The sequence below is a fragment of the Spodoptera frugiperda genome, chromosome 6, assembly GCF_023101765.2.
Source record: "Spodoptera frugiperda isolate SF20-4 chromosome 6, AGI-APGP_CSIRO_Sfru_2.0, whole genome shotgun sequence".
Classification (NCBI taxonomy): Eukaryota; Metazoa; Arthropoda; class Insecta; order Lepidoptera; family Noctuidae; genus Spodoptera; species Spodoptera frugiperda.
In genome coordinates, this window is record NC_064217.1 from 5,165,482 (window position 1) to 5,192,028 (window position 26,547).

Consider the following 26,547-nt stretch of genomic DNA (forward strand, 5'->3'; position numbering starts at 1 on the left):
AGAAAAACATCGTGTGAAAAAGTTGAACTTAAAATGAAAATAAATGTCGAATATGTTTTAAGATAGTTTTTATAATAAGTGCCAGATAGAGACAAACTGCCTATGTTAGCTTGGTAACTATGACGGTGACCAAATTTTTAGTTTACTACTTTCTTTAAAAAGAATTTGGCGCCCAGTAGGTGTAAGATTTACAACCTCTAATGACAATTAATCAAAAAATTAGTTCGAATAATAGAATATAATAACAAAACCTTATTTAGGACTAGCTTCTGCTATCCCCTGGTATAAAAATTTGCCTATATATTATTCCAGACCATATTCTACCACTGTTTCAAATTTTTGCATTTTGACGTGATTGAGTAACAAACATACACATAAATACATAACCTCACAATATTTTGCATTAATATTATTGCACAATATGGATAGTTTTACTACGTATCAGATTCTTTTACAAACTTACAACAAGTACCGTAATTATTGAGTAGTTTATTATTATAAAGCTTCTATAGACAAGTTTGCCTATTAAAGTATTGAACTACAAAATACTGAATTTGATTCCCTAGCTGCATAGTTTCGTGTGTGTGAGAGAGATTCTACTAGCAAATTTTAAAGTTCACATGTATGAGCAAACTTATCGCCTTCCGAGATAAAAAGAATCTTAAAAGAATTTACATTTAAAAGTTGAAGTTTGTTTTTCCTAAGATGTTCAAAGTTAACAGGAAATAATATAACGTATTACTTTAAAAAAAGGGAAAATATATCGACAGGCCTTTTTTACCCGATTGCAGTGAAGCTCAAGTGGAGGGTTAACAGCGCTGAACTCTATAAATAGCGTTCGTGTATGAAAAACACATTTGTCTTCATTTTATGCTGGTTTACCGCCAAAATAGAAGACCAAGTACTTGTTCTTAAAAAAATGTTTTCTATGAAGATACATTTAATAAGAAAGTATCCGTATATCTTAAAATACTTAATACTTTTTTGACTGCCGCGTTGGTCGAGTGATCACAATTGCGACTGCTTGGCAAGAGGCCTCGGGTTCGGTTTTTCGAAAATTTCTCAGTAGTAGCATAGAACCTAGAATTGTGCCCAGTATAATTATGGTAATAGGCTCACCCCTATTCATGGGAATTATAAAACAATTGGTGAGAAGTATGTGTAGATTGTACAATGGCATTACGTGCCGTAATGTGCACCACTAACTTTCGAGGAGCAAAGACGTGCTGTTGCATATTATTATATGATACTTTTTATAGCCATGTCTATTAATAACTTTCCTTCCATTTGTTACAGATGCAGCAACAGACAATATTGAAGAGGAATCTGGTGATATATATTAAGCAAAATGTGAGTACAAATACATCGAACACTTTCGACATTAAAATAACATTTGTTCCCAGTAAACAACCACGGCTAGTAATTATGCTAATTAATTTGTCCTCTCAATTAACAATGATTTAATTTTGCAGTACGTGATACCGTGTGGTTTTGCTGTTTGTAGCAAATTCGGTGATTGGCAAACAAAAAAAAATATTCAAAATTGGTAAATTGTAGTCAAAATTTCTTAATTACAAAACTAGCTTACATTGCTTAGATTTATTTCTTTAGATCCGCTTATAGAATGACTCGTTTATTTTGACGCTTAATGAAAAATAAACTATATGCTTTTTAGAATAAGATTGGTATTTCTATTGAAGAATAGAACGGTAAGAACATTGCTTTAATTTTAAGACGGATAACGGTACACTAAGATAATACCTTTAGTTTTATATTAGGTACTTATTCTATAATAATATTCGCACTACACTTAGATAACTTAGTATCTAGATTAGAATACACTAGCATAAAATAGGGATAAATAATTATTAACATAATCACATAGGGATTTAAGTCATTTGTTTTAAGAAAACAGTGATTTCGACTCTAGTATATTTCTGATTGACTAATATCAATGTTGACGAAAATTCACTATTTTCATAATGCAAATGAATTGAAATTATAATTACAGATATTTAAAATAACATTCAAAAAGGTTACGTTTAGTAAATAACTAAAAACAAAGGAAATAAATATATCGTTAAACTTCATTTCGGTAAGCAAAACATTATAGCACTTATAAACAAACAAATAAAGGTCTCAAATGCAAATCAAAACGGGAATACACTTTTCATTATTGTTCTAAATACATTTATACATTCAACTTTTTAAAATCTCCCATTATAATACAGCGCAATTTCAAAGAAAAAATCTTTCAGCTCCACAATCTCGATTATAGTAACCACACAGGAGTCATTAGCGTGAATAAATTAGCATAAAATTCAATTAATTCACTACTTAGTGCAAAATCGTTTAAGAAACTCCGCTCTGAGCATCCTCCCCGCTTTGTAAGTAAGTAAAAACAAACAAAAACTAGAAGAACTAAGTGGGTACGTATCTTCTAAATGGTACGTATTTAACACAATAGGTTTGGTACTATTTGAGTTTGTAATTAAAAGGGTTGTCATGAACAATGAAAATGTCGCGAAATCAGATGAGATTTTAGTATTAAAATTTGTAAGCTTTTAGTTAAAAATTAAAAATAATGTTACACTTTTACCACACGTTTAGGATTTTCATTCATGATATTTTTCTACAATGTTAAAAAATTAACTAAAAATCACGGTCTACCCTCATCACGACCTACTACAGCAGTAGGCTGCGTCATGATGAAGAGTTCCCGTGTGAATCGCAACCTAGTAGTCTCCATTAATTTACGTGAGTACCGTGATTTTTAGTTAATTTAGTTTGTGTTATGATAGTTGTTATAAACAAATTAAGAAAATACCTGTTAAATGAATACGTAACCTTGCTAGTAATAGAGGTAAACCCAACGAAACAAGGATCAAGTCTATCGCCACAACCTCACACAAATCCAGACTTACAAACAATCAGAAAACAATAAAAAGTAATGTTTCTTTCGTCTTTCTCTGTCCCATCGTCAATTCAACCCCTCGAGCCTGTCTAATCTCTTCGCAACGATGTTCTAAATACCAATAAACAGTACAATAAACAATAAAAAGGTATGTCCGTGTACCGTAAAATGGTATAGTACAAGTTTTATTGCCCTTCCGACATGATGCGTCGTTACGTCTCTTCCTTTTAACCATTTAAACTGTCTTTTATGACATATCTGACTGCTTGGAATGATGTACTGCTACGTTAATGTCATTTCCTCTGCTATAACATTGTAAAATGTATGATAATTCAATTATCCAGGGTAGTAAGTAGTGGAAATCTTTGAAATCTAATAAAAAAATCAGTGGACTTTTGATTTTGCAAATATGTTTATCTAGTTTTATAATTATTGGTCCAATGAGTTTATAATTTTACTTTACGCTTGTGTATTATAAAGGTTACACTGCGTTATATTTCAATAAAAAATATAAAACCCTATGGAATTTATACTATACTAATTCTACCTTAGTATTCCGTGATATAATAGAAATAAAGACACAAACGTTGTATTTACATAATTTGCACTTAGTAATAAACCATGGGCTTTAGAAACAGTGAGTAAATTCCAAAAAGGAATAAATATTTGTGTAATACACAAATAGTTGTTAGAGATGGGGTTGTTTGTGTCTGATATTTGTGTTTGGATATTCGCCAAAACGTAAAACAACGAAAAACCCAAACACGGTGGATTTTTTTACACAAAAACAGCGAAATTTTTGCTTTTGACTCGCAACCGATGCATGCTTGTGTGTAAGCGCTCCGTTAGAGCTTTGAAGTAATCTGGTTCACCTGAAATCAGAAAGATTTTAGTTTGTTTAGTCTCTTATAAAGTACCTAGTATATCAGTTTTGATCCTTTGAATTACTATCGCGATTCCTCTTCTCTTTCAATCTCGCGCTACGCTTAGTAGCCTCAATTTATCATAAGTCAATGTCTTGAAATTATTCTTAAGTAATATTTTATACAATAGTTTAGTACTATAAAGTTAACCTAGTCTTTAGTTAGTATGAAAAATGTTAAGCAATTAATAAACCGGAGACTATCACATCAAGTAAAGCCTAATAATTTACATTCACGAAACTATTTTAGCCAAGGTCTTCTGGCTGTCCTACAAAATGTTCCTGTCAAAATAGGCCGTTTTATATTGAAATTAATGATGTCGCGTGGGCAATGCGTCGTTACCTAACCCTTTTCGCTTGAAGACAGTTTTTACGACTTACGTAAGCGTGAAACATATGATTTTCAAAGTAAGGGAACCTCTGCTGGGAGTTGAGCAATTTTTTTCCGGATTATGTATTACTTTGACACGAAGAGAAAAAATACTCTACTTTCTTAATCTTTCGTGTATTCTAAATTAACTTGTTTTCGGTTAGTGAAGACTTTTTTTAAGGGGTAAAATCAACCAGTGACTTCTCTCGCGAGCACTTAGCGACTTCAGGGAAGCGAGAAGGAGTGTCAGACTCGTACTGACTAAAAACCACCCCATTCCTAATCCTGCTTTTCGAGCCGGAGCTCCGGTAAACCCGCTAGGTTGTCCACAGCTCAAGGGTAGTCCGCAACTCCAGGGTTAGTGAAGTCTAGGAAGAAACTATGCGTTTACCATTCGCAATATAAATTATCCTCATAGTAAACAGTTGTTCCTTAGAGGAAAGGCTTTCAACAACTATTACTATTACACAGCCAAACATTCCGCTAATTCTGAAAAAACATCCAAGACCTCTAGATGCGCAATTCTTTCAACAAATATCAAAGCAAACCTAATAAAAATCATATCACCAACAGAAAAATCTTCCTGGCGATAGGACATTATTAAGTTCAAAGTTTTCAAATAATCCCGACATTATCTGACCTCCTTAGCAGAGACCTTCTCAAAGTTTACAACGTTTTGCTTTCATTTATCATTCATTAGACCTCGTTATCTTCAAGTTTTTCTTATTCAAATTAGATGTTAAATCTTTTTTTTACATTGATTTTTTACTTCAGACCTCCTTAGTAGACATTCAGCGGTCTCAAGTTTGTAAAAGACAAGGTTTACATAGGACTGTATTTGTTTGGTTAAATGAGCAATGATGACCGTTTGTAATAGTTATTTTGACCTTTTCGAAACGGTTGCTTAAAAGAAATACAAAGAGACCAAAAGTCAGCAGTTTGTAGTAGTATTTAAATAGACTTTAGTTAGTGCCAGGAAAAAACAATGTTTTTTTCTTAGATTATCTTCTTATATTATCCGAAGCTCACTGTAACAGGTTACCGAGGCTTCAGCTCAAAGCAGGAGAAGAAATGGGGTGGTTTTATTCAGTAAGGGTCTGACACTCCCTCACGGTTCACGGAAGGTGGAAGAAGAAATAAGATGACTTTCCGCCCTCAAAAAAAAAAAGATAAAAGCCCATTTAATGGCAAGCAGTTCTCGTATACTGCAGATATCCGCTATATCGAAGATATCAATCGCATCTCTCACGAGTATTCGAACACTCTAGAAGCAAGTCTCTAAAGCATTTGCAATCGATACAGAGAAAAGCCTTGCTCGGTTTTCACTTTTACTGCAAAATACAAAATAAATATTTTGGAATGTATATACGGTTAATACCAACTGCAATCCGACCAATGAAAAGCTGAAATACGAGGAAATAATAATTAGCAGTAACGTGAACATTTCAATAGCTTTGCTTGAATTTAAAACTAGGTAATACGAAATTGCCTGTAGAATTGAAATACAAACCACTATCTATCAATACATATTTTTTGAGCTATACAATTAGAATAGTATAACTGGATAAAAAGGAACCATCATCATTCATAGGTATATTTAATTATGCATTCAAAACAAAACCTTTTCTACGAACAAAGCACATCAACACAAATTACAGGTAGAGAATCAAACCATACAATATCGAATATCGAAACATCAAAGCAGCGAACATTCCCGATAATTATTTCAGCATACATTGAAATCACGTTCGTAAAATGCAATTTCATTATTCTACAATGCACAATGGAAAGTGTGTAGTATCGAAATTCATGATTTGTTGTGATTCACTAAAAGAGAAATAATTTGTGTTAGTGTACAATAGGTGTTTGTATGCTACAGTTTGTATATGAACTAGTTTTTAGTCACGGTTTCATGCATAGCTTAATTAATTAATTTTAAAGCAACCTATTTTGATTTAGTAGTAATTGCAATTTTCCTCCGTAAAATAAGGCCTTTTCTTAGTAACACAACACATTCCTATACAGTTTTTCTTGCCACTGGTTATCGGCATTGCGACCTAAAAATCAATAGGATTTGCTTAATTTGCAACAATAATTTATTATGATCCTTCTGAAACGTAGTAACACAGACAGTTCCATTATTTTTCTTAAAAAATCCTTGCTCTACACTAGGATTTTCTCCTGTGACATTGGTGCGTTTACAAAGATACAAGTTCACACAAAGAGTGCTTTGTGCGGAAATCGAACCCACTACACGCTGCGCGGCAACCATGCAGTCAAATCAATATTTTTTTATGTAATAAACTGTTTATTACCATCAGATCATAAAATAAAATCGTCTCGTTCGCTCCAGGGTCCCGTTTATTTGTTTGATCAAAAAATGCTTTTAAATACATTGCTACACCAGTGCGGAGGTTTTAATTCGAATTGTTTTGTTACGTTGCTCGATTGGGGCACGTTTGCAATGAAAAAACATGTGTTAGCCACGTAGCGATTTTTAGGGTTGACTTAGCAATAATCAACTGGTGTTTTTGTACGTAGTCAAAATGGTTTTAGGATATTTTTCCGGGTTTTCCGCGTGACAGTTATGCGTAGCTATACTTATAAATATAATGTACGGTACCTATGTACTACGTAGTTCTAGCTCTTCGTCTTTTTCGGAAGTATACAGGCTTTTAAGGTTTAGTTAACTGTGGACTGCGTATGTAATACCCGATTATATGAATAGTCCCTAACAAAATTTAACTAGATTTGTACAAACTTTAAATTGACAGACGGTTTATGTACTTGCTATATTTACTGCCGTACTCAGAGCCTATGCTTAACCAAGTACTTAGCCATTTCGGAACACAATCGCTATAATAAAGAGTAGTTTAAGTGATCATTAGCTGTTTCTGAGTATACCAGATAATCATACTCTCTAAGCAACTATAAACAAACAACTCTAATATAATGAATAAATAAATAATAATTTTACTAGAAACTTTCATCTTGATTAAGCAACAGTCGAGTCTGTATCTCAAAGCACCTAATCTTGTAAAATTGACTCGAAATTATCTTGGAGTAGTTTTTCTCATCACTTTTTACGAGTAAAAATCTAAAGAAATTATGTTGATGTATGAAAAATGGCGTCGTTAGTTACCGTCTTGTGATACAGGGTTGCTCTAGTAATCACATTAGTCGTGGCCAACAATGAGCAACGGTCTTGGAGTGAGTTCAATGCCTTTAGGTGTTGTGTTAAGGATTGTTACGGTTTCTTAAACGTTGTATCTAATGTACTAATACATGTGTACAATGCACATACGCTTTGCCCATGAAATAGAATCTACCGATTACTAATACGATTCTCAAATACCTATCCCTCCCTTCTTTGAGCATTGGATCAAACAAGTTTTTAAGGTTCCGTTTTTAAATTGTTGACATTTTCTTTGATAAAAAATGCAATGCATTAAAAGCAACAGCAACAAGATTTTATGTAAACAATTTTATACAACATCAAAAAATACGTCCATAAAAATTATATTCAAAAATACACTTTTCAATAAGTAACACAATTTTCTTTAACAACCTTTTTTGACAGCCTTCAATTCCAATTTTCGTAATAATAATTTTACGTTCCGATTTTCCTGTTCCCTTGCATCATCAGACAATTTCTGGGTATTACCACAAAACAGGATAACTACGGGGTTCCGAAGCCAGTTGGAGAAGATTTTGCTACCACAAATCTAGGATTTCCCAGCACTCGGGTTGTTGGAACTAGAAATTCAAAATCGGATGCTACGAGTGCCTAGCATCAAGTTTTAACAAGGGCCGTATGGTTGGGAAACTCGATAGTTCATAACTAGATATCGAATAAATACAACTCTCGTATAAAATTATAATATCGAACACAAACTTTGCGCAAGTTTAATTAGATTAGTGGACATTTCCGACCGCGCTATGGCAGCATGGTGTGATTAGGCCGTTATCCTATGGTTTGTTGCAGAATTGCAGAACACAGCAGCACGCGATTAATGCAGTATATACCTAATATCATGCCTTGTTAATCTATAATGATGCAATCCTACGTTTTTATCTTGAATTTCGATAATTAATAATTTTACGGACAATCTAAACTAGAGAGAATAACATTAACACTTATTTTGTATTTTTTCCAATGGTGATGAGTGCATTTTTCTCTCACTCATAATGACCTATTCTCCGTGGTGTCGTGAATAGATATATATGTTACGGTAAATCTGATTTACCATTCAATAATATTATATAGTAGCTACTTCAAAAGAAATCCATACCAGGCATATTATATTTTATACACACGTAGCCTCTTTAACTTCATCGGAATACTATTTACACCAAAACACCCCTAGCTCACTCGAATGACCTTAGTTCATGGAAACTTGTTCAGTTCTCCGTATAAAAATCTTTCAAAGGAATAGATCTATAAGCACGGTTAGTCAAACGATCTAGTATTACAGAAATACTAAAGATTAAATCATACGAAAGTACTCAAAGGAAAATTTCAATAAATCTACATCACTTGAATCTTTTAAACTTTAAACCGTCTTAAATATTAGGTGAGATTTAATAACTAAATATCTAATTTGACTAAACTAACTAAACTTAAAAGCTATTTTCAATAAAATTATTTATTAACCGCTTAATGAAAGAAAAATATACAAACCATATATTATGTATGACTAAAATATGAATAAAAACTAGGATAGAAATAGATTTAGAGCTAAAAATTATCAAAACTTATTAGAAAACAAAGGAAAGGAGCTTTTTTAGACCTCAGCAGATATTTCTCTAAAGGCAGAGCGTGGTGATTAAAATTAGTTCAACTCCTTAATAGAACAGAAAATACGCTTTCACCAAACGTCATAATTAAATTAACGATGCAACCTTTACACAAAAACACAAAATCATTTATGAACTCGAACACACTCACAAAAGCATGGAATTACACCTTTCGAAACAGCAACAAAAGTTTCCATTTCAAATATTCAATAATGAACACTCGACATTGACAGGACTCACGATACAGAGGGCTCTACACTATAACAAAGCATGTCCAGTATCGAACGGACGTGAAATGTAACATGATGCCATCAAATGTCTGAATTAAGCCCTCTCCTGCTTTATGTGGGGTGATATTCGTATGTACATTGCATATTGTAGGGATACAGACTGAATGGTGCAGTTTCGAATGAAATTCTGAAGGATTATGTGATTATTACTTTTATGTGATTTTTGGATTGAAAATTCCTTTTATGTGGATGAGAATTTATAGTTCATTAACTATCACAGTTGAATGAGCTACTCTTTTGTAAATAACACATACTGTATTGTCTGTTAAAATATTTTAATCTAGATCCTTTGCCTCGTGCATTGAAAGCCACCGTATACAATCAACAAATAACTTTCGGGAAATTTGCATTCATTCACATTACATGAAGCTCTGTTTTATCCAAATTACTGTTCTAACAACAACTAACTAAACATTTCCGATGTGCCATTAAATTGTTCCACTTTGTATGTAAGTTTATTTGCGCTTGACAGAACATTTTCGTAATGCGAAAGTTGGTTGTGCGTTCAAAATTCAGTGTTGTTACAAACTCTAATTTAAAATTTGCTACGAGAAAATAGCTTACGTACAATCCCAAACATTACACACACAACAATTGCTAACTGTGATCTTTTTTGCGTTAAAATTCTATCCGAAATGGAGTCTTTTACAGCAAAATATGTCGTTACAGAGAGCGTATTATTTGTTGAGGACTAATTGAATAAAGCGGCCCAAAGGGCGACGGGAGCTGCCCGCTGGCGCCGGGACGCACCCAACAAAATTCATTTAAAACTTTACGCGTCCCCATCAATCAAAAACCAATCTAAATTGAACAACATTCTCATTTGTTCAGGGAGTATTCTCTAAAAATGTTAAAGACTTAAAAGCAACCATTCGGGCGAATGCTATTATTCCGGTATTACGAACGAGGGAATAAACTGCTTTTATGATTGCTGCCGGAGGGTGCACAAAAGATGGAAGTCCGACATGAGAATTAATTGAGTAAATACCTGACAAGGACAGTAAAGTCGGCTTGTGAAATGTCTAATTGGTCGTGTTGTATGAAACAGGTTGGTAAGCTCTTTACTACGTACTCCTCTTCGAATTTCTGCGTTCCATGAAACGGGAGCATAATATTAGCAAAGTTGAATGGAGATATTATTTCTTACCGCAATTCGGATGATTGCATCTCGCTGTAGAACTTAATTTGTGCGCACGGAAATTGTAAGCTTTCGTTGGGATTTAATGCTAATTATGCTACAATATAACTGTTCATAACTTTAAATGCTTTACTTTAAATTGACGTTGGTTTAGTGACTTCTGTATTGAGCTAGTAGTAGTTGTTCGACGGTGTATGCACGGATTCTGGGCTTGATCTCCCTATTAAAAAAATTTTTTTTTACATAATCCCACAGCACTTCGATTTGACACCATGTAACATTTTTACATGCTTTTATTAATCCAAAACATAACTAGCAAGTTTTTTTCGAATAAACTAAATTAAAAACGATTTTGCACTAACTATACGAGTTTATATTTGGTTGTTATGTTTAAACATATATTTCTTTCTAAATTTAAATATTTAAACATTGTTAATTAATTTAACATGTCGATAACATAATTATAATATTAAAAAAAACGTAATCACAACATCGGGAACACTTAATTTTCCCGTACCCACAACTAACGCCATCTGTGACTCGACGCTTGGAACTTGTACGCCCATTGCAAACTTTGTAGTCAGTGGCGATACTGCACTGCCATCTACAGCTTTCAGGAGGAACTGTGGTTGGAACTCTCGGCGCTTTTCTTCAACAGTGCAGAAAATAGACGAGATGTGGCGCTAGGTTTGAATTAACTTAAGACATCACCAAGTTTAATAAAGACTAGCTTTTGCCCGCGACTTCGTTCGCGTGGAATAGTGACTTCCGGCAAATTTTTGGTTTTAACCACATAGTTCCCGATCTCGCGGGATCTCTTCAAAAATGAGATGTGGAAGATATTCCAGGGAACTCTTCAAAAATCAACATAATGAGCTCTGCGTTTGAATTTAATAGATGTATACTCACTTAGGGCATTGAAAAAATAGTTTAAAAACGGACTTAAACTAACTTAAAACTAAAGAAAGCTACGAATTACGAATTTATAACAATTAAAAAAGAAACTATATTACAACCTATCCTCTATGCTATAATAACCAAGCTTAAACTAAATAATTTAAAAGAAACGACTTGAATCTAATCTAATTAAAAAAAAATTAGACTTACAATTTTATTAAAAAAACTAACTACAGTAACTACTAATAATCGATATCAAACTAAACCTACGTTAAATAGTTTAACCAAAAAACCAGGAAAACCCAACAAATAAACTTATTAATTGACAAATACAACGAAACCAATTTAGAATATACGAAACAGCAGGACCACTACAGACAAATAATCATACGACTGATAATACACTTTTTCTACGATAGTACCGAAGCGCTCGGCCGATACCCAACCAAATGAATGTAACGAAACCATAGCGCGATCTATTTCGATCCCAACGCCATCTATCGAGGATAAAGACAACTTGGATTATTTATTTATACTCCGTTCGGGCATTTTCTTTGTACTAAAAGTTTAATTATATTGATATTATTTTTTTCATACCTTTTTACTATTTATTTACTTTTTTCGATGAATTAAAACAATAACATGAACCGAAGTCGTGTAACGATCGACATAGAATTATCTATACTCCGTTAGAGCATTTTCTTTGTACTAAATGTTTTATTATATTGATATTATTTTTTTCATACCTTTTTACTATTTATTTACTTTTTTTCGATAAATTAAAACAATAACATGAACCGAAGTCGTGTAACGATCGACATAGAATTATTTATAAATAATTAATTTCTTATTTTTATTTTTTGATTTTTGAAATAAAAATATATCTATGTCCTTTCTAAGGTTCTAAACTATATCTGTACCAAATTTCAACCAAATCCGTCAAATAGTTGCGGAGATTAATGGTATAAGCATAGAATGTTCGACGTGATTCTTTAATTTGACATAACTTTTTTATTTATGAACCGATTGACATGAAACAAACACTAAATGTAAATTTAAGCATCCCACAATATATTCGTGAAAACCGCATCCAACTCGGATCAGCCGTTTCTGAGATTAGCGCGCACAGACGAACAGACAAACAGACAAACAGACAAACAGACAAAAAAAGTTAATTACATTTTTGGGTTCGACATCGACATAACAATAACCCCTGCTATTTTTTTTATTTTTATTTTCAATGTACAGACAGCACTTTTCTACGATTTTATTATATGTATAGATGTACAAATATAGGTTTTTAGTAGATTAAGACACATTCATTCTTACGCTACAAAATAAAATTCTTACCATAATCATAGTTTCTATAGAATAAAAGTAAATCTATCTACAGTTACGTGTCGAATTTAAAACTTGATGTATCCAAAACAATTTTGTGACGTGTGACGTAATAAAATAGAGACCTTTATCTGTTACTTTATGACACCGAACACGGATCTTCCATTTATACTTTACATAATTAAGGAGGAAGTAATGGCGTTTATTTCCTTTGTTTGTATAAAGAATTTATTCAGGAAATGTTATACTCTCGGGAGTACCTTTACATAGAATCGACGACTTAGATATACATATATTTACGCCTTTAGGTAGTTATTTTAAGAAAGGTTACCGATAGAAAAATAAGAACAAAACAAACAACACAATCACATATCTTTCTTCTACTTTAACACCAACTATCTCACTACTTTTACAAAAACACATAAACTTTCACTATACTCAATTTTATTTTTAAATCTTCAACAAATTTCGATTTCAGCGATCTACTAAAGACGGCCTCATTCTGCGACAAATACGATTAATTTATTATACCTATTGTTTCAGATGTGCAAAGTGTTTGATGTGATAATTGTATGTGGGAATAACCCTCAGTTAGTCCTGACCTAATGACCCGGCTTTCGACATGCCTCAGTCCCCCTCACCTCGTCTGCGCCATTACAGGTCCCTGGAAACCAAGCATGGTTATTAAAACCAAGCATGAAACCGTTGAACCAAGCATGAAATCATGAACATCGAACATCACCCGCAAAACACATGTATGAACCTTGCATGTAGACTTAGAATACGCTTCGAACCCAAATTCTATATCCTAGCATGCTTTTTGATCTTAATTTGAAAATATAAATAAAATTGGCATTTAAATGCATGTTTATTTCTTGACAAAATTTTTAAACTGCACGGTCGTTTCGCTACACAATCTTTTGCTTCTTTATTTTGGGTTTTGTTTTTATTATTTGGTCAGATTAATATGGGTAATAAAAATATGTCAGAAAAGCTGGCTGTTAAAATTATTATCGCTCTAACTCTTCTTTAACTAAAATCTTTTCAATTGATGAAAAATTGCATATGTTTTTAAAGTTTCGTTTGAACTCAATATTCTCAAGGAAACCGTATAAGCCGTCGAGGTACTTTTTAATTCTCTTTGCATTTCTTAAACTTACTTCATTCAATCTGCACTTTCTTTAAAACACTTTCATAACAAACACTCATAAACATACCGTTACGAGACAATCTCATTATAATAATTATAAATAGATAACGTAATCATAAGTAGTTCATAAGTTAAAGCACTGTAGTTATAGAAGTAGGTAGGTAACATAAGTTATTAGTTTAAACAGGTGAACAATCAAAATCTTAACTGTAGATAAAATAGAACCTAATTAACTTTAGCGTAAAGAATAATTTAGTATAATATTAAATTCCCTATCATAAATTAATTAATCTTCGATAAATTCTGAACTTTTACCAGAAAACGTTTAATTAATTTCTGAAACTTACCAACTTTACTAAAAGCCGTTTAAATCACTTACTTCAAACAAATTACTGTTTTTCGGTAAAAGTTCAGTCAGGTAGATGGATAGCTTATACATAGTTTACATAGTAAATATATACTTGATTATATCACGTTTGTACATAAGGATGAACAAGATGCTTGTAGAAAATTCGATACGAGTCGTCAAGTGTTCGTTCCTATGTACTGACTAATCTATTACAAGGTACTTTAAGTTTACGAGTAAATTGAATCCCATTGTGAAGAGATTTCAAACTGACTGAGCACATTCCGCGTTTCCACTTCAGTAATATTAAACACCGCTTCTCGATCGTCAGTCACACTGAGGGGAATCCGCTCATCCGAATAACCGGCAGATAGGCATTATCAAAACATCATGCGTCGACTGACTGTACCGCAACAATAACAATCACATGCTTTTATCTAGCGATACGCACTTTGTATGCCTCTATCGTAAACATGTCTGCGAGGTTGTCGACGAACAAGAATAAGCGAAGCGGTTTCCATTGAATTCACGACGCCCTACCAAACACAGAACCTTAATATCATCCTTAAGTCCAAGATGATAAATACGTTCGACGCTCGTCGATGATAACCAATACGGTACAATTATAATCCAACAACAATATTATAGTATCGCATCAATTGTTTATTGATAATGTAATACACGTCGACAGCCAGGGGAGTGGTTATTACTTAATATCGGTAGTTCGGTTATCAGGCCGGTGATGCGAGCACAAGGGCGCGATATGTCACTTCACGCTTATTCGCACCGGCTACCGGGAACACGAACCACCATGTATCGCGGTATCAATTTTCGGAATAATAAATCGTCAGTTACACAACTATAACAGTTTATATCACATTTTTATACAAGTGTTCTAATAGTGCTTTTGTTTTGTACAGGACTATGACAGCAATATGTTTCGTTTGCAACCTACCGATACTGTCGCATCAAGTTGGATTGGTTTGGGCTGGAGGCAACGGCTGGGACGAGCTTACACGATCTACTTTAGAAGAATCAACTTTGAGACAAAGACTGGGCAGTCGAAGGGATTCGGCGGCACAAGTGTCTTGCCTGTCACCACCAGAACCCGACGTCGAGAATCAACCCAGAGGTACGTAGTATCACGAGCGAAAAACAATTACTGATTATATTATTGAATCATTTAAAATATTGCTTTGGTGGCTTTCGTGTTTTTTCCAATTATGTCATTAAAAAATCACTTATTTGTAGGTGGGCCCCGACGCCGCCGCTCCTCTTTGGCTCAATTAACCGATATTCTACGCGAGTGGGGTGGCGGGGGCAGTGCGCCTCGACGCCAAAGGGCCCCGCTCTCCCGACGAGAGACCCTGGCGGACCTCGCCCGCTCCCTACCTTGGGCGCGGCACGAGCAGCCACTGAGGCGGCGTCGCGACTCTTCAGCCGACTCTGGCATCAAATCCATGGCTTCCAAACGACGCGATTCCAAAGCGGCACCTCAAGATTTTCGGGCTGATTTCCCAAATTGGGACCGGAAAGACTCAATAACCGTTATGCCAGCGAGAGAAAGACGCATCAAAAGACGTGGTTCTGAGGAAACTAAGGAACGCAGAGACTCCGTAGATGGGCATCGGCATCGCCGTGATTCCGTTGTAGCTCCGCCACGTATAGTGGCTACCCAAAGGAAAAGGCGAACATCGCCACCAACCCCTGCTCCACCTTCCTTTGTTGATGCGTCCTCTGATCCTGGACCTTCATCGCATATGCCGTGTGTAACTGTGGTAGCTATCCATGAACCCAGCCGATCCGATGGAGAATGTCAACCTACAATGACAATGCCTACCATAATTACATCTGCTGTGACACCCTCACCTACATCACCTACGCCACCTAATAGTAGTGCTACCCAAACAGCACAAACGTCGCAGACGACACAGTCTGCTCAAGCAACACAAGTCACACCCGGTGGCCGTTCTCCTCCAAACTTAGGTGGACGTAGAGACTCTACTACCCAATGTGGTCGAGCTCGCAGAGATTCTCGAGCTGCGGCCAGCCCAACAAGACTTGGAAGACTGCAACGTCAAGCTACTGCCTTTGACGATCCAATAGGGCCACCTGGTACCAGGCGAAGGGATTCAGGACCCTCCTTAGGACCTGATGATGAAGGAAGGGCTCGAAGAGATTCTTTGAGTCCCGATTCTGCGGTACGACCGAGACGAGAGCGATCTCAACTAAGCCCAGATCGAGCTGGTGGTGGAGAGTTAAGCCCATCAGCAGCGAGAAGACGAAGCCGACTAAGAAGACAAGCCTCGTGTGCCAGGATGGGCCGAGCTAGGAGTCCAGAATCAAGCTCTTGCTCCAGCCGAGACCCGAGTCCTTGCGCTCGGCCACCTGAGAGGACAATGATTCGAAGACAATCTACAACTGAAGAAATCTTAATAGCTCGGGGCTTTCGACGGCAATCGACTACTGAGGAGATGATCAGATGTAGAAACTTTCGGCGACAAAGCTCACAAAGTGATGACGCATGCATGCGTGCACGAGGTCGCAGAGATTCGTCCACACAAATACTAGATGGAACTATTGGAACCATGACTGTAGAAACTACCAGCACCTTCTTCGATTCCAGCACGCAAACTGGTAAGTTTATTATTATTATAGTTTTTTCTTTTTTTAATATTAACTTTTTTAACTCTAATAAATCAGATAGGAAATTGAGCATAAATTCTAAATAGTTAACATGTTTTTATTATTACTAAAAAAAACTATAATTTATTTCCTACAAAAAACCCTATGATTATGTCATATAATACTTTATAAAATAAATAGGTAAAGATCATTCATTACTAGAAATCGGTCCTCGAAGTTAAGGTTAAAGTTAACGCTGTTGGCGGGCTACGTACAACTTTTAGCTAACACGCGCTAAAGAGCTTTTGCGGGACGTGAAACGCATTACAACAGCAAACTCAATCGCTATACGAGCACTACTCACTGACAACAGTGACAGCCACGTGCTCAGCCCCCGCCCCTTTTCAACAGCCAATCGATTCACGCGCATCTCGCTTGTCTCTGTCTTACAATACTGTTTTACCGACGGGAAGAAGAGGGTTGACGGGAGAATCCCTCTTTGCCGAGGGAGTGGGGCCCGAGTGGCGCCACCGGCGAACCCAGCCGATTTCGGGCGGCCACTTTGAACTGGCAGCGCGGTCGCGCGGACCACGAAATGAGATGAACACGAGCGATCGGCGCAGGCTCGCCCGCCCGCGCCCTGTCATCTGTTGCCGAATGCTGCCATGTTTACTAGAACGAAAGTGACGTGCCGTACACAACGAATAACCTCAAATAACATAACATTGACAGCCTAAATTCGCGAGAAAAAAATCGTGAGCAATAATTCAACGTAGACGTTACAACGAATCTTGTTTTCCTATAAAATACAGCAATAAGCGTGGTATAAACTCGGTTTGTGTTAATAAATATTTTTTGACAATTCACAGTTTGTACACTCGAGAAATATATTTTTATGGTATGTTTTGTTCGTGCCGTGGGAAGGTGTACGTGATAAGAAAAGTTTCTTATCAGGAGCCAGTGTAATTGGTGCAAAACAATAAACATTGAACTGTATCTAACCTGTAAATAAGTGTGACTGTAAAGTAACAAAACACCAAGTAGTTTTCGTGTCGTAAATAAATGTTAGAGTAAGAATTAATATATAAAATTTACATAATATTTTTACGGGATAATAAATTGTAAAATACGAAAAATAATTACTTTTGTACGAGTTAAATAACGAGCGTCAAAATTGAGCCGAAACGATATGGTAAGTGATTTAAATACTTGTAAATAATAAATTTATAAAAAAAAAAACAATTCTTGGTATTAAATCTAAGAAACGTAATTTTTTATTATTAATAAATTTATCAAACGATCGTGTAACTGTCATAACAAATGTGTATTTTCGTTTAATAAAACTAAGCTAAAATTTCTAAAAATACAGAAGCTCGCAAGCAGCCTATGACAGCGTCTTTCTTTTATCAATCAGGGTATCCTTTGATATAATTGTCCGCCCCACTGAAAAACGACAAAGGGACACAGTCCTTTGAAAATCGAAATAGCATAGATATTGTGACCTTCTACCGTTAATTTAATAGTTCTGTGGTTTCCATCGAGTCCCTATCTTAGTCACACTTTAGTTGACATCAATTGTTTCGGAGGCGAAAACTTTAAAACTATTCTTCCTAACTTGTAATGTTACTAATTGTGTTAATCAATGACTAAAATGCTATTGATAAATACGTTATCTGTTAGTTAATTTTGAATTAGTTTTCTCATACTGAGTAATCGTGTATTTTTGAGAACCAAAGCTCTTCAAACAAATAAAGTAATGCCCACAAAATTATTTTCGTTAGTGAATATGTTTCAGTGAAGTTTTAGTGTCGAACCAAACACTAAATACACAGAATAAACTAAAAGTTAAACTCGCAAACTACAAAATGTGTTAACAAAATTGTTTTAAAAACTTCCCTTTATCCGTTAAAGTACCTACAAATCCAGTTAGTCATTTTGTTAAACAAGCTAACACTAGTAAAAACATGTGTACCTAATTATTTATTTTAGATACCGATATGAGAAAAAACACGTGTTCAAAATAACTGACTCAATTAAATAAGAATATTACTTTTCTGTAAATACTTATTCTAACGTTTATTTTCATTGGAAAACTTTGCCTTCATGCACTACGACATCCCGTACTACACTACGCTAACGTTAGTTAGACGTGTATAAGACGTAACATTTTTTTGATGAATTACGTTTATATACGGCTAACTTGCGCTAAATCAAAAAATAAAAATAATTAAGGAAATATAAATATGAGATATTACAATGAATAAATTAAATATTAAGCATACCAAATTTCAAAAAATTATCTTAATTAATGTAAAAGTTATCACCTTTAAACGCCTCTACTGTAAAGTACGCTTTTTGAGTTAGCGCAGTATAAATTGCTGGTGTCGATAAGTAAAACATGTGTACCTAATTATTTATTTTAGATACCGATATGAGAAAAAACACGTGTTCAAAATAACTGACTCAATTAAATAAGAATATTACTTTTCTGCTTATTCAAACGTATATTTTCATTTGAAAATTTTGCCTTTGATGTCCATTTAAAGAGCTTAGTAATATTTCTGTTACGGTTGGTCTGTGTCGAGTTTACACCAGACCTGTGGGTGTGATAGTATATTTAGCAATACAAGACTATGGCCTCAGTTATATTAATATTCAATCTATAAAACCATCCCATTTTTACACTGATCTTCGAGTCGCAAGGCTCCTATATGTATATGACTTACTATAGTAAAGGGAATTTTCCTTTTAAGTAATTGACAGTTTTTTCCTAATTAATGAAAATAATCTCGTCGAAGAGAATTTCTTCTTCTAATAATCTTCTTTAATCCTTACATTTGTGCAGTATCTCATTAATCTACACAAATACATTGTCATTATAGAAACGACCACTTAAGGCAATATAAGTGTTTTCTTTTATAAACATACATAAAAGTAGAAGTTCCATTTTCACAAAGCTACGCATAAAGAGCAAAAGCGATAAAATACTCAGAACATAAAATGTTTCCAATAACCGATATAAGACGCCTGCTTTATTTTAATAACGGTATCCATTAACGCATAGAATATTGAAACAACATTGTAATAGTCTCGTAACATCAATATTATCGCCGCTCTGTTCCTCGCCTATAAAAAGATGAGAATACTTATTTACTACCAACTTTATTGCGTCTACTATGATCACATTAATTACATTCACGTTTCTATGGCAATGTTCAATATCTCCATATTAAAGTCCCACTTTATCTCTGCAGTCTCTTTATACAACAAAATAAGTTAAATGGCCCTAAAATTTTATTAACTTGCAAAGTGATTCAATTCACCGAACATCGTATAACAATGTACTATTTATTCGCTTTCCGGCGAAACTTTATCGAATTTATAAGTACATGAATTAATGAACAACTCCGGGAATCACATAAATTAATGATAAAAATACAAAATCAATATTGACTCTTAAGTACCCTGACAAAGTTTTATAAATTTTATATCTCATTTGAGGACCATTTATCAAAATTTGTTCAAAGAAACACAATGAACAGTTGACTATCTAACGTTTAGGCTTCGAACCTTGTTCGAGCGGCATTAAAGTGTCAAATAGTGTAATCTGTGATCAATCAGAAGTTGGTTTGGTGGAAAAATTGGTTTTCGTAAAATGCAAAGGAAAGTCTCATTTGAGCAAATAAAGAAGTGTCAGTTTGCTGTCTAAGTAACCTTTTGAAAAGAGAGGACCCTTTTCATCAAGTTAGGTGGTCGTGTCGAGGTTGTCTACTTTATATTGTTGAATATAACATTGATCAATAATGCATTTTGTTCGAAACTATTGCGGACCCGCTAAGAATACCTAAGTGGTTGTCACATGTTACGACAGGGGTCTTCAATAACTTGTACTTAAAATGTTAGATCGGAAGTTCCCGAGATACATCACTGCCCCCTGGCGCGGTGCCAACAGGGAAATTTCACTCTCACTTTTTAATAAATGTCACTGTAGTTTCTGGCAACACTGGTTTGAGATAATAAAGTTTTAAAGCACAATTTAGTGTTGCCAGGCTACAAGTCGAAAAGTTAGTGAAGTAATATGCAGTTTGCTAGGATCTTGTAAAAGCTATTAGCTCAGTGTTATCGTGTAGTGTAAGAACCGCAACACGAGCCTCATAAAATGTAATAAAGATTAAATTCAAGATGAAAGCACGTGTGTTTATTACCTTTTAACGTTAAACAGTTTAGGACAAGTTCTTGATGGGTTTTGATGCAGTTACCACGTTAATTTAATTTGTTTGAAACTGCTACTAGCTATTATAAACTTAAACCGTGTTTTCAGTTTTTGGTTAAACGTATCATATCGTGCTTATAGTTTTCTTTTTCAACTCATGTAAAAACTTGAAATCGAAATGCAAAAGGAAAGATTGAAAGCTTTTACAAATGTTTCCTTTTTTCTATTTTACTATTGTTTCAACGATTAGTTCCCTAAATGACTAAACTGAAGTAATAAACTAATCACTTGAAATACTAATCTTGTTAAATATTTAAATTCACTTTCCGTTGCTAACCATGTTAGGGTGGCCATAGAATTTTTATTGCTCAATTATTATAAGGCAAAGCTTCATTTTGTGAACAAACTGTACACCCATTTGTTTTCTTAAGAGTCGGTTATTTTGATTTATAAGGGCAACTTGTAGGTCCGTTATATTTTAATCAGTATCACAGCTACAAAATTTCGCTTCGCTATGAAAGGTACAATAGCAGTGAAATTTTGAATGTTTAATACGATAATACTTGAATGTTTTATGATCGTAAAGGTATTATGAGATGTGAAGATCTCCCGCCTAGGTTAGGTGATGACGCGGGACGGGCTGCTGAAAAACAGTTATAACTACGTCGAAAATATCTATCCGTATATCATCATAAATCATAAGCAAAATTTACTTTCGCGATTTAAGTTTTGTCGTGACATCTGTTCATTTTATCATCGAAAAGATTCCTCTTATACTCGCGTACTAACTCTGCCGATACAACGGATGCAGTCTGAAAAATTTATCCGTTTGCTGCGATCCGTCCGATGCGTGCAATGGCCTATGGACGGATAGCTTTATGAATCGCCACAGAAAGAAAATAGTTTTAGAACTAGCACAGAATCTAGCATAGAAACTAGCATAGATAGAACTTTCCCATATACGAGTACATTCATAAATTGAAAGAACTAACTAAACACGCCGCTGTTTTATCGAAGCGTATTATTAGGTACATCTTGACAATAAATTCGAGGTACAAATGTACTTTACAAAAACCTTTTAAACCTACCACAAAATCATTCAAACCCTATCCCTCTATCTCTATTATTAAATTGACTTATTAAGTACTCTAAACTGTTTGCAGACTAAGTTGTTTAACTTGAAGCATCGATTTCATTCGATGACTCTTATTACCAACTAAGTGAACTATCGGTAAACTTAAGACCATTAAGGTATATGCGCGGTTTAAAGTTATATTCTAGGAAACTAGAGGTCGTTATATAATGTCATGTCCTTTTAAATCCTCCAGAGAAAGGCAGATGTACGCATATTATACAAAATAAAGACTCATTACGGGTTGAGCCTATACCTATTGCTATATAATAGTAATATACCCTTAGTATGAGTTTGTTTTTTTTAACAAGGTCGAAAGGATAGCGCGTTCGGCACTCTGATTGGTTGGTTTATTCGAGCTGGCCAATCAGAGCCCTGAACGCGCAATCTCCTTTCGATCATATTAAACGTAAAGAAAATCTCGAACTAAAGGTACTGGGCACAGACTCCGTGCTGTTATTGAGAATTTTACAAAATCAGAAAATACTACTAATTTGATATCGAGCTCGACACCTCTTGCTTGATTATCAGAGTAAGACAACTTAATCAAACACGCAGTCAAAATTAATTATGAACTCTAGTTTATTAGCTTTTTTGGTAAGTTAAAAAGAGTAAATGGCAAATAATTAATTTCTGAATAGGTCACTCCCGTAATTTCTCCCTTGTGCTATATTTCTTTGTATCGTAGCGTGATGTTTGATCATTTATAAGCTCCCTTAAGAATTAGTATACTAAATACACAAAAAAAATTTCAAATGAAAAATTTTTTCCGGCTATTTTTTAAGCTAAATATATTATGAAATAAACAAGAACCAAACTTTAATATACACAACCAAGAATAATTTCCGTAACGTCCTTTAGGTACTAAACCTTATATTATTCAGATACATAAATTACTTATAATATTAATAGAATCTGAATATTGCAGAACCCTCTCCGCTGTACGACAACAACCATTACCACGAGGAGTGTCTTCGCTGCAACTCCTGTGGGCTGAACCTCACTGGACCCAATCAGGTTAGTGCTAAACAAACATTAGTTGTTATACGCCCTTTAATGGGGACTACAATATTTTTACACATCAGATGTCGCTAGTGATGAACTTCTAGCTTTTCGTCCAATAGGCAATTAGCTAGTGTCACACCATTGGACGTTCAATATTTGACAGCTGTAGTGATTGGAGAAAAAACCTCTTGCTGCATTTGTGCCATTGGTCGACCGAAAATCGTTTGAATTCGTCTTTTAGACGGCTCATCTTTAGCGGCTTTTTAAATGTTTGAGTAATATAGAAACAGATTTGTATACTACTTAGTAAATGAGATGTTTCACAAACAATACGAATTGAAAAGTGTGCATTAAAAGAATGGAGGAAACGTTAGTTATATTCTAGGTACTAAATAGGTAAATCAATTAAAACTTAAAACGGGATATTTTTTGTGAGTTTCCGATATTTCGGCACTGTTGCAAGCGCCATGATCACGGATGAACTGGAGTATATGCGGGTGGATGTTTATGAGCATACGAATCAGTCTACCCTCTTACTAGTTCGTTTTTTGTTAACGACACCACTACCAGTTCACTAGTCAGTTCTAATGATAATACTAGTGACCATGTCAGTTTAAAAACAGGTAAATCAATCTACAAAAGTTCTAAAATGACTCCTCAATCACCTATCTTTATCCTTTAAACGAACATTTTCAACTTTGTTACGTTTGTAAAGTAAAATTCCTGTAATCTGTTCAATCCTTTCAGACCTAGTAAAACACTCGAATTCGATTTCGTTAATTCATTTAAATTGCTCTTCAAATCTCGTTCTTTGATTCGCTTGTGATTTGAATTTCTACTATTTTTATTTCCATTGGAATTAACTGTGTAACATTGTTACAAAGGAATTGCATAATTGAGTACTTTTGTCTTTAGGATTTGACTTTCAGTAAGTACACTGGGGTTTCCTAGCAGGTTCGTATTTATTAAAAATTGATAAAAACTGATATTAATTGATAAAGACTGATAAAAATCACGATTTGGAAGTCTTTAGTGAAGATAATGTGTTGTGGCTAAAATTATGACGATGATAATAAAATTAACGACTACCCAAATTGATTGCTAGGCTATGAGAATAAAATCGTTACCCCATTTCCACTTATTCCCATTGGAAAAAGTAAACGCAGCTTATTGTTGTTATTAACTCTTTTGGAGTCATAGCTACGAAAAGAGTGACGTTTCTGTCATTTCGTACAATAACATAAACTGATTGTAACCATTCAGTACCATACAAAAACGTATTGGCCACTATTACAATAACTGTTTGGACCACGCAAATATCTTACGATATTCACAAAAGTATAATATTTATTGAAAAGATTCAAAGGACGATATGTACTATAACGGAGAATATGTAGATCAAGGTTTTCCATCTCCCTTCAATATTGTGGTGAAATATTTGAATGTAAACCAAAGGATTTTCTACGCTTTTGTGGACTGGAGTGAGGGTTTTGAAAGGTTTCACTAAGACAAGGAAGTGTTGCCGAAGTTTCCAAGGTTTTCGTTAACAGCAAATACAAACTACATTGTTTACAAAAGTAAGGAATTAAGAAGATTTTAAACAATATAGTTTGTATTTGGTGGTAAGGGAAACCTTGGCATGAAAAACCTAAAATCCCCATTATGAATGATTCCATTTTATACCAAATAGGAACAATTATAAACAAGTCACTTTGTCAACACCTGAACTCTTGGACATATTATAACGATAGATCTCTTTTACAATAAGTTTTCCATAATCTTCACAGTCAGGTTGAAAAGGTCAGCTTCACAGTCGGGTTGAAAATTGCAGTTAAAGAGGTTCAGGTTTACCAGAGAGAGCTGTTGCGAACCGATAGGAAAATTGTGTGAAATAAATACCTGTGTGAATTGGATTCTCAGTTATATTTAGAACAAAGTTCCATTCAATTTACCCTTTTAGAACGGGACTGTGGAAACAAATACATTTGGAGTGGCTAATGGCAGACCCACCCTTATTGGACTATAACCAATATGGGGATGTTGTCGATACTGACCCGACCAATGTGCTAATAGCATACAGCCATTGTAATGCTTTCCACACGTACACAAATTCACGAAATACTTTTGCTGTTGGTTACAATAGGGATGGTGACGGGGTATGAAAATTAAAAAGTGCGTCGGTTAGGTAATCAAAAAATATTAGACACATATTTTTTTATTTTGTCATATGAGATAACAATACTAATTAAACAAAACGAATCAAAGTTTAGGTATTGTAAATCCGCCAATTCTGCGTATAAAATGTACCTAGAAGTGACGTCACACGATATTACATATTGATATATCTGCGAAAGTATTTGTTTCCGTAAGAAAATAAAAAATGTGTCTAATATTACGAGATGAACATATAAATAAAAATTAGTCATCTACCCTATTATAATTAGAACTTATGACGGGATATTTACCATGTTTATTTAATTTGGTGAGTTTCCGATATTTAAATCCGATATTCAAATTAAATAAACATGGTAAATATCCCGTCATAAGTTCTAATTATAGTGTTAGTGACCATGTCAGTTTAAAAACTTATATCTACCCTATTGTGTATATAGGGTAATTGGTGCTGCGTATATTGTTGATGTTTGCATTAAATTTTAAGTTGATTCAGTCTATTTTTAGGAAGGGTTATAAGTATAGTTGGTCGAACCCTAGAATTAAATGGAGACCATAATATAACCGTGAATATGATTAACGTCAATGTAGCAAATGAGAGATATTGCAGAAAATATAAGTTGTGGTAACCATAAAATGGTACTTCAATAAATATAAATGATGTAACGTAGTTTATGAAACAAATTTTCTAGCTATTACCAGAACTCCACTGTTCTACATTAAAGTAATAATTTAATCGGCTTAAAAGTTCGTGTGGAGCGTAAAACTATAGAGTTGTCTGTATAACGTTATTATAGATAATAGCAGCTAACAGCTGTTTGTAATAAGTTCACTGTTCGTTCGTTTATATTTTATTTGTCCCTCAAGTACTATCAGACTTTCGATAAACTTTTATGGTTACACAATTTATCGTTTTCATTCAAATTACTTTTATTAAAATTAATGTTAAGCATAAAAACATACCACTCCATTTTTTCAATTAAAACTAAAATCACAATAAAACACACAAAACTAAATAATTGTTAAATACATTTATTTTGGAGTAAACGTATATATGTTTTAATGGTCATATAAAAGCCTATCGGAAATTCTCTTCCCGTTTCCCGTCCACATAAAACATCCTATTCACATTATATTCCACTTAAGCAACTCCTTATAAATATTTCTTTCTATTCTTAGGGCCAAACCTGGTTATACCTGGTCCGCAAATAGTCATCAATCATTTTACGATTCCGTCC

General features: G+C 34.3%; 1 protein-coding gene across 3 annotated transcripts in view; it reads left to right on the forward strand.

Moving 5' to 3' along the window:
* Positions 1–26,547, forward strand: part of LOC118267589 (uncharacterized) — a 236,205-nt gene that overhangs the window by 138,928 nt on the left and 70,730 nt on the right. The window contains exons 5-10 of one of the 3 annotated variants that reach the window (XM_050694351.1): positions 1,297–1,350; positions 1,473–1,546; positions 13,210–13,326; positions 15,083–15,294; positions 15,414–16,799; positions 23,061–23,149. In XM_050694351.1, coding sequence (XP_050550308.1) covers positions 13,289–13,326; positions 15,083–15,294; positions 15,414–16,799; positions 23,061–23,149 — 1,725 coding nt within the window. In that variant the 5' untranslated portion in view covers positions 1,297–1,350; positions 1,473–1,546; positions 13,210–13,288. The remainder of the gene's footprint in view (positions 1–1,296; positions 1,351–1,472; positions 1,547–13,209; positions 13,327–15,082; positions 15,295–15,413; positions 16,800–23,060; positions 23,150–26,547) is intronic. The other 2 variants (XM_035581660.2, XM_035581662.2) reach the window with 2 other exon arrangements.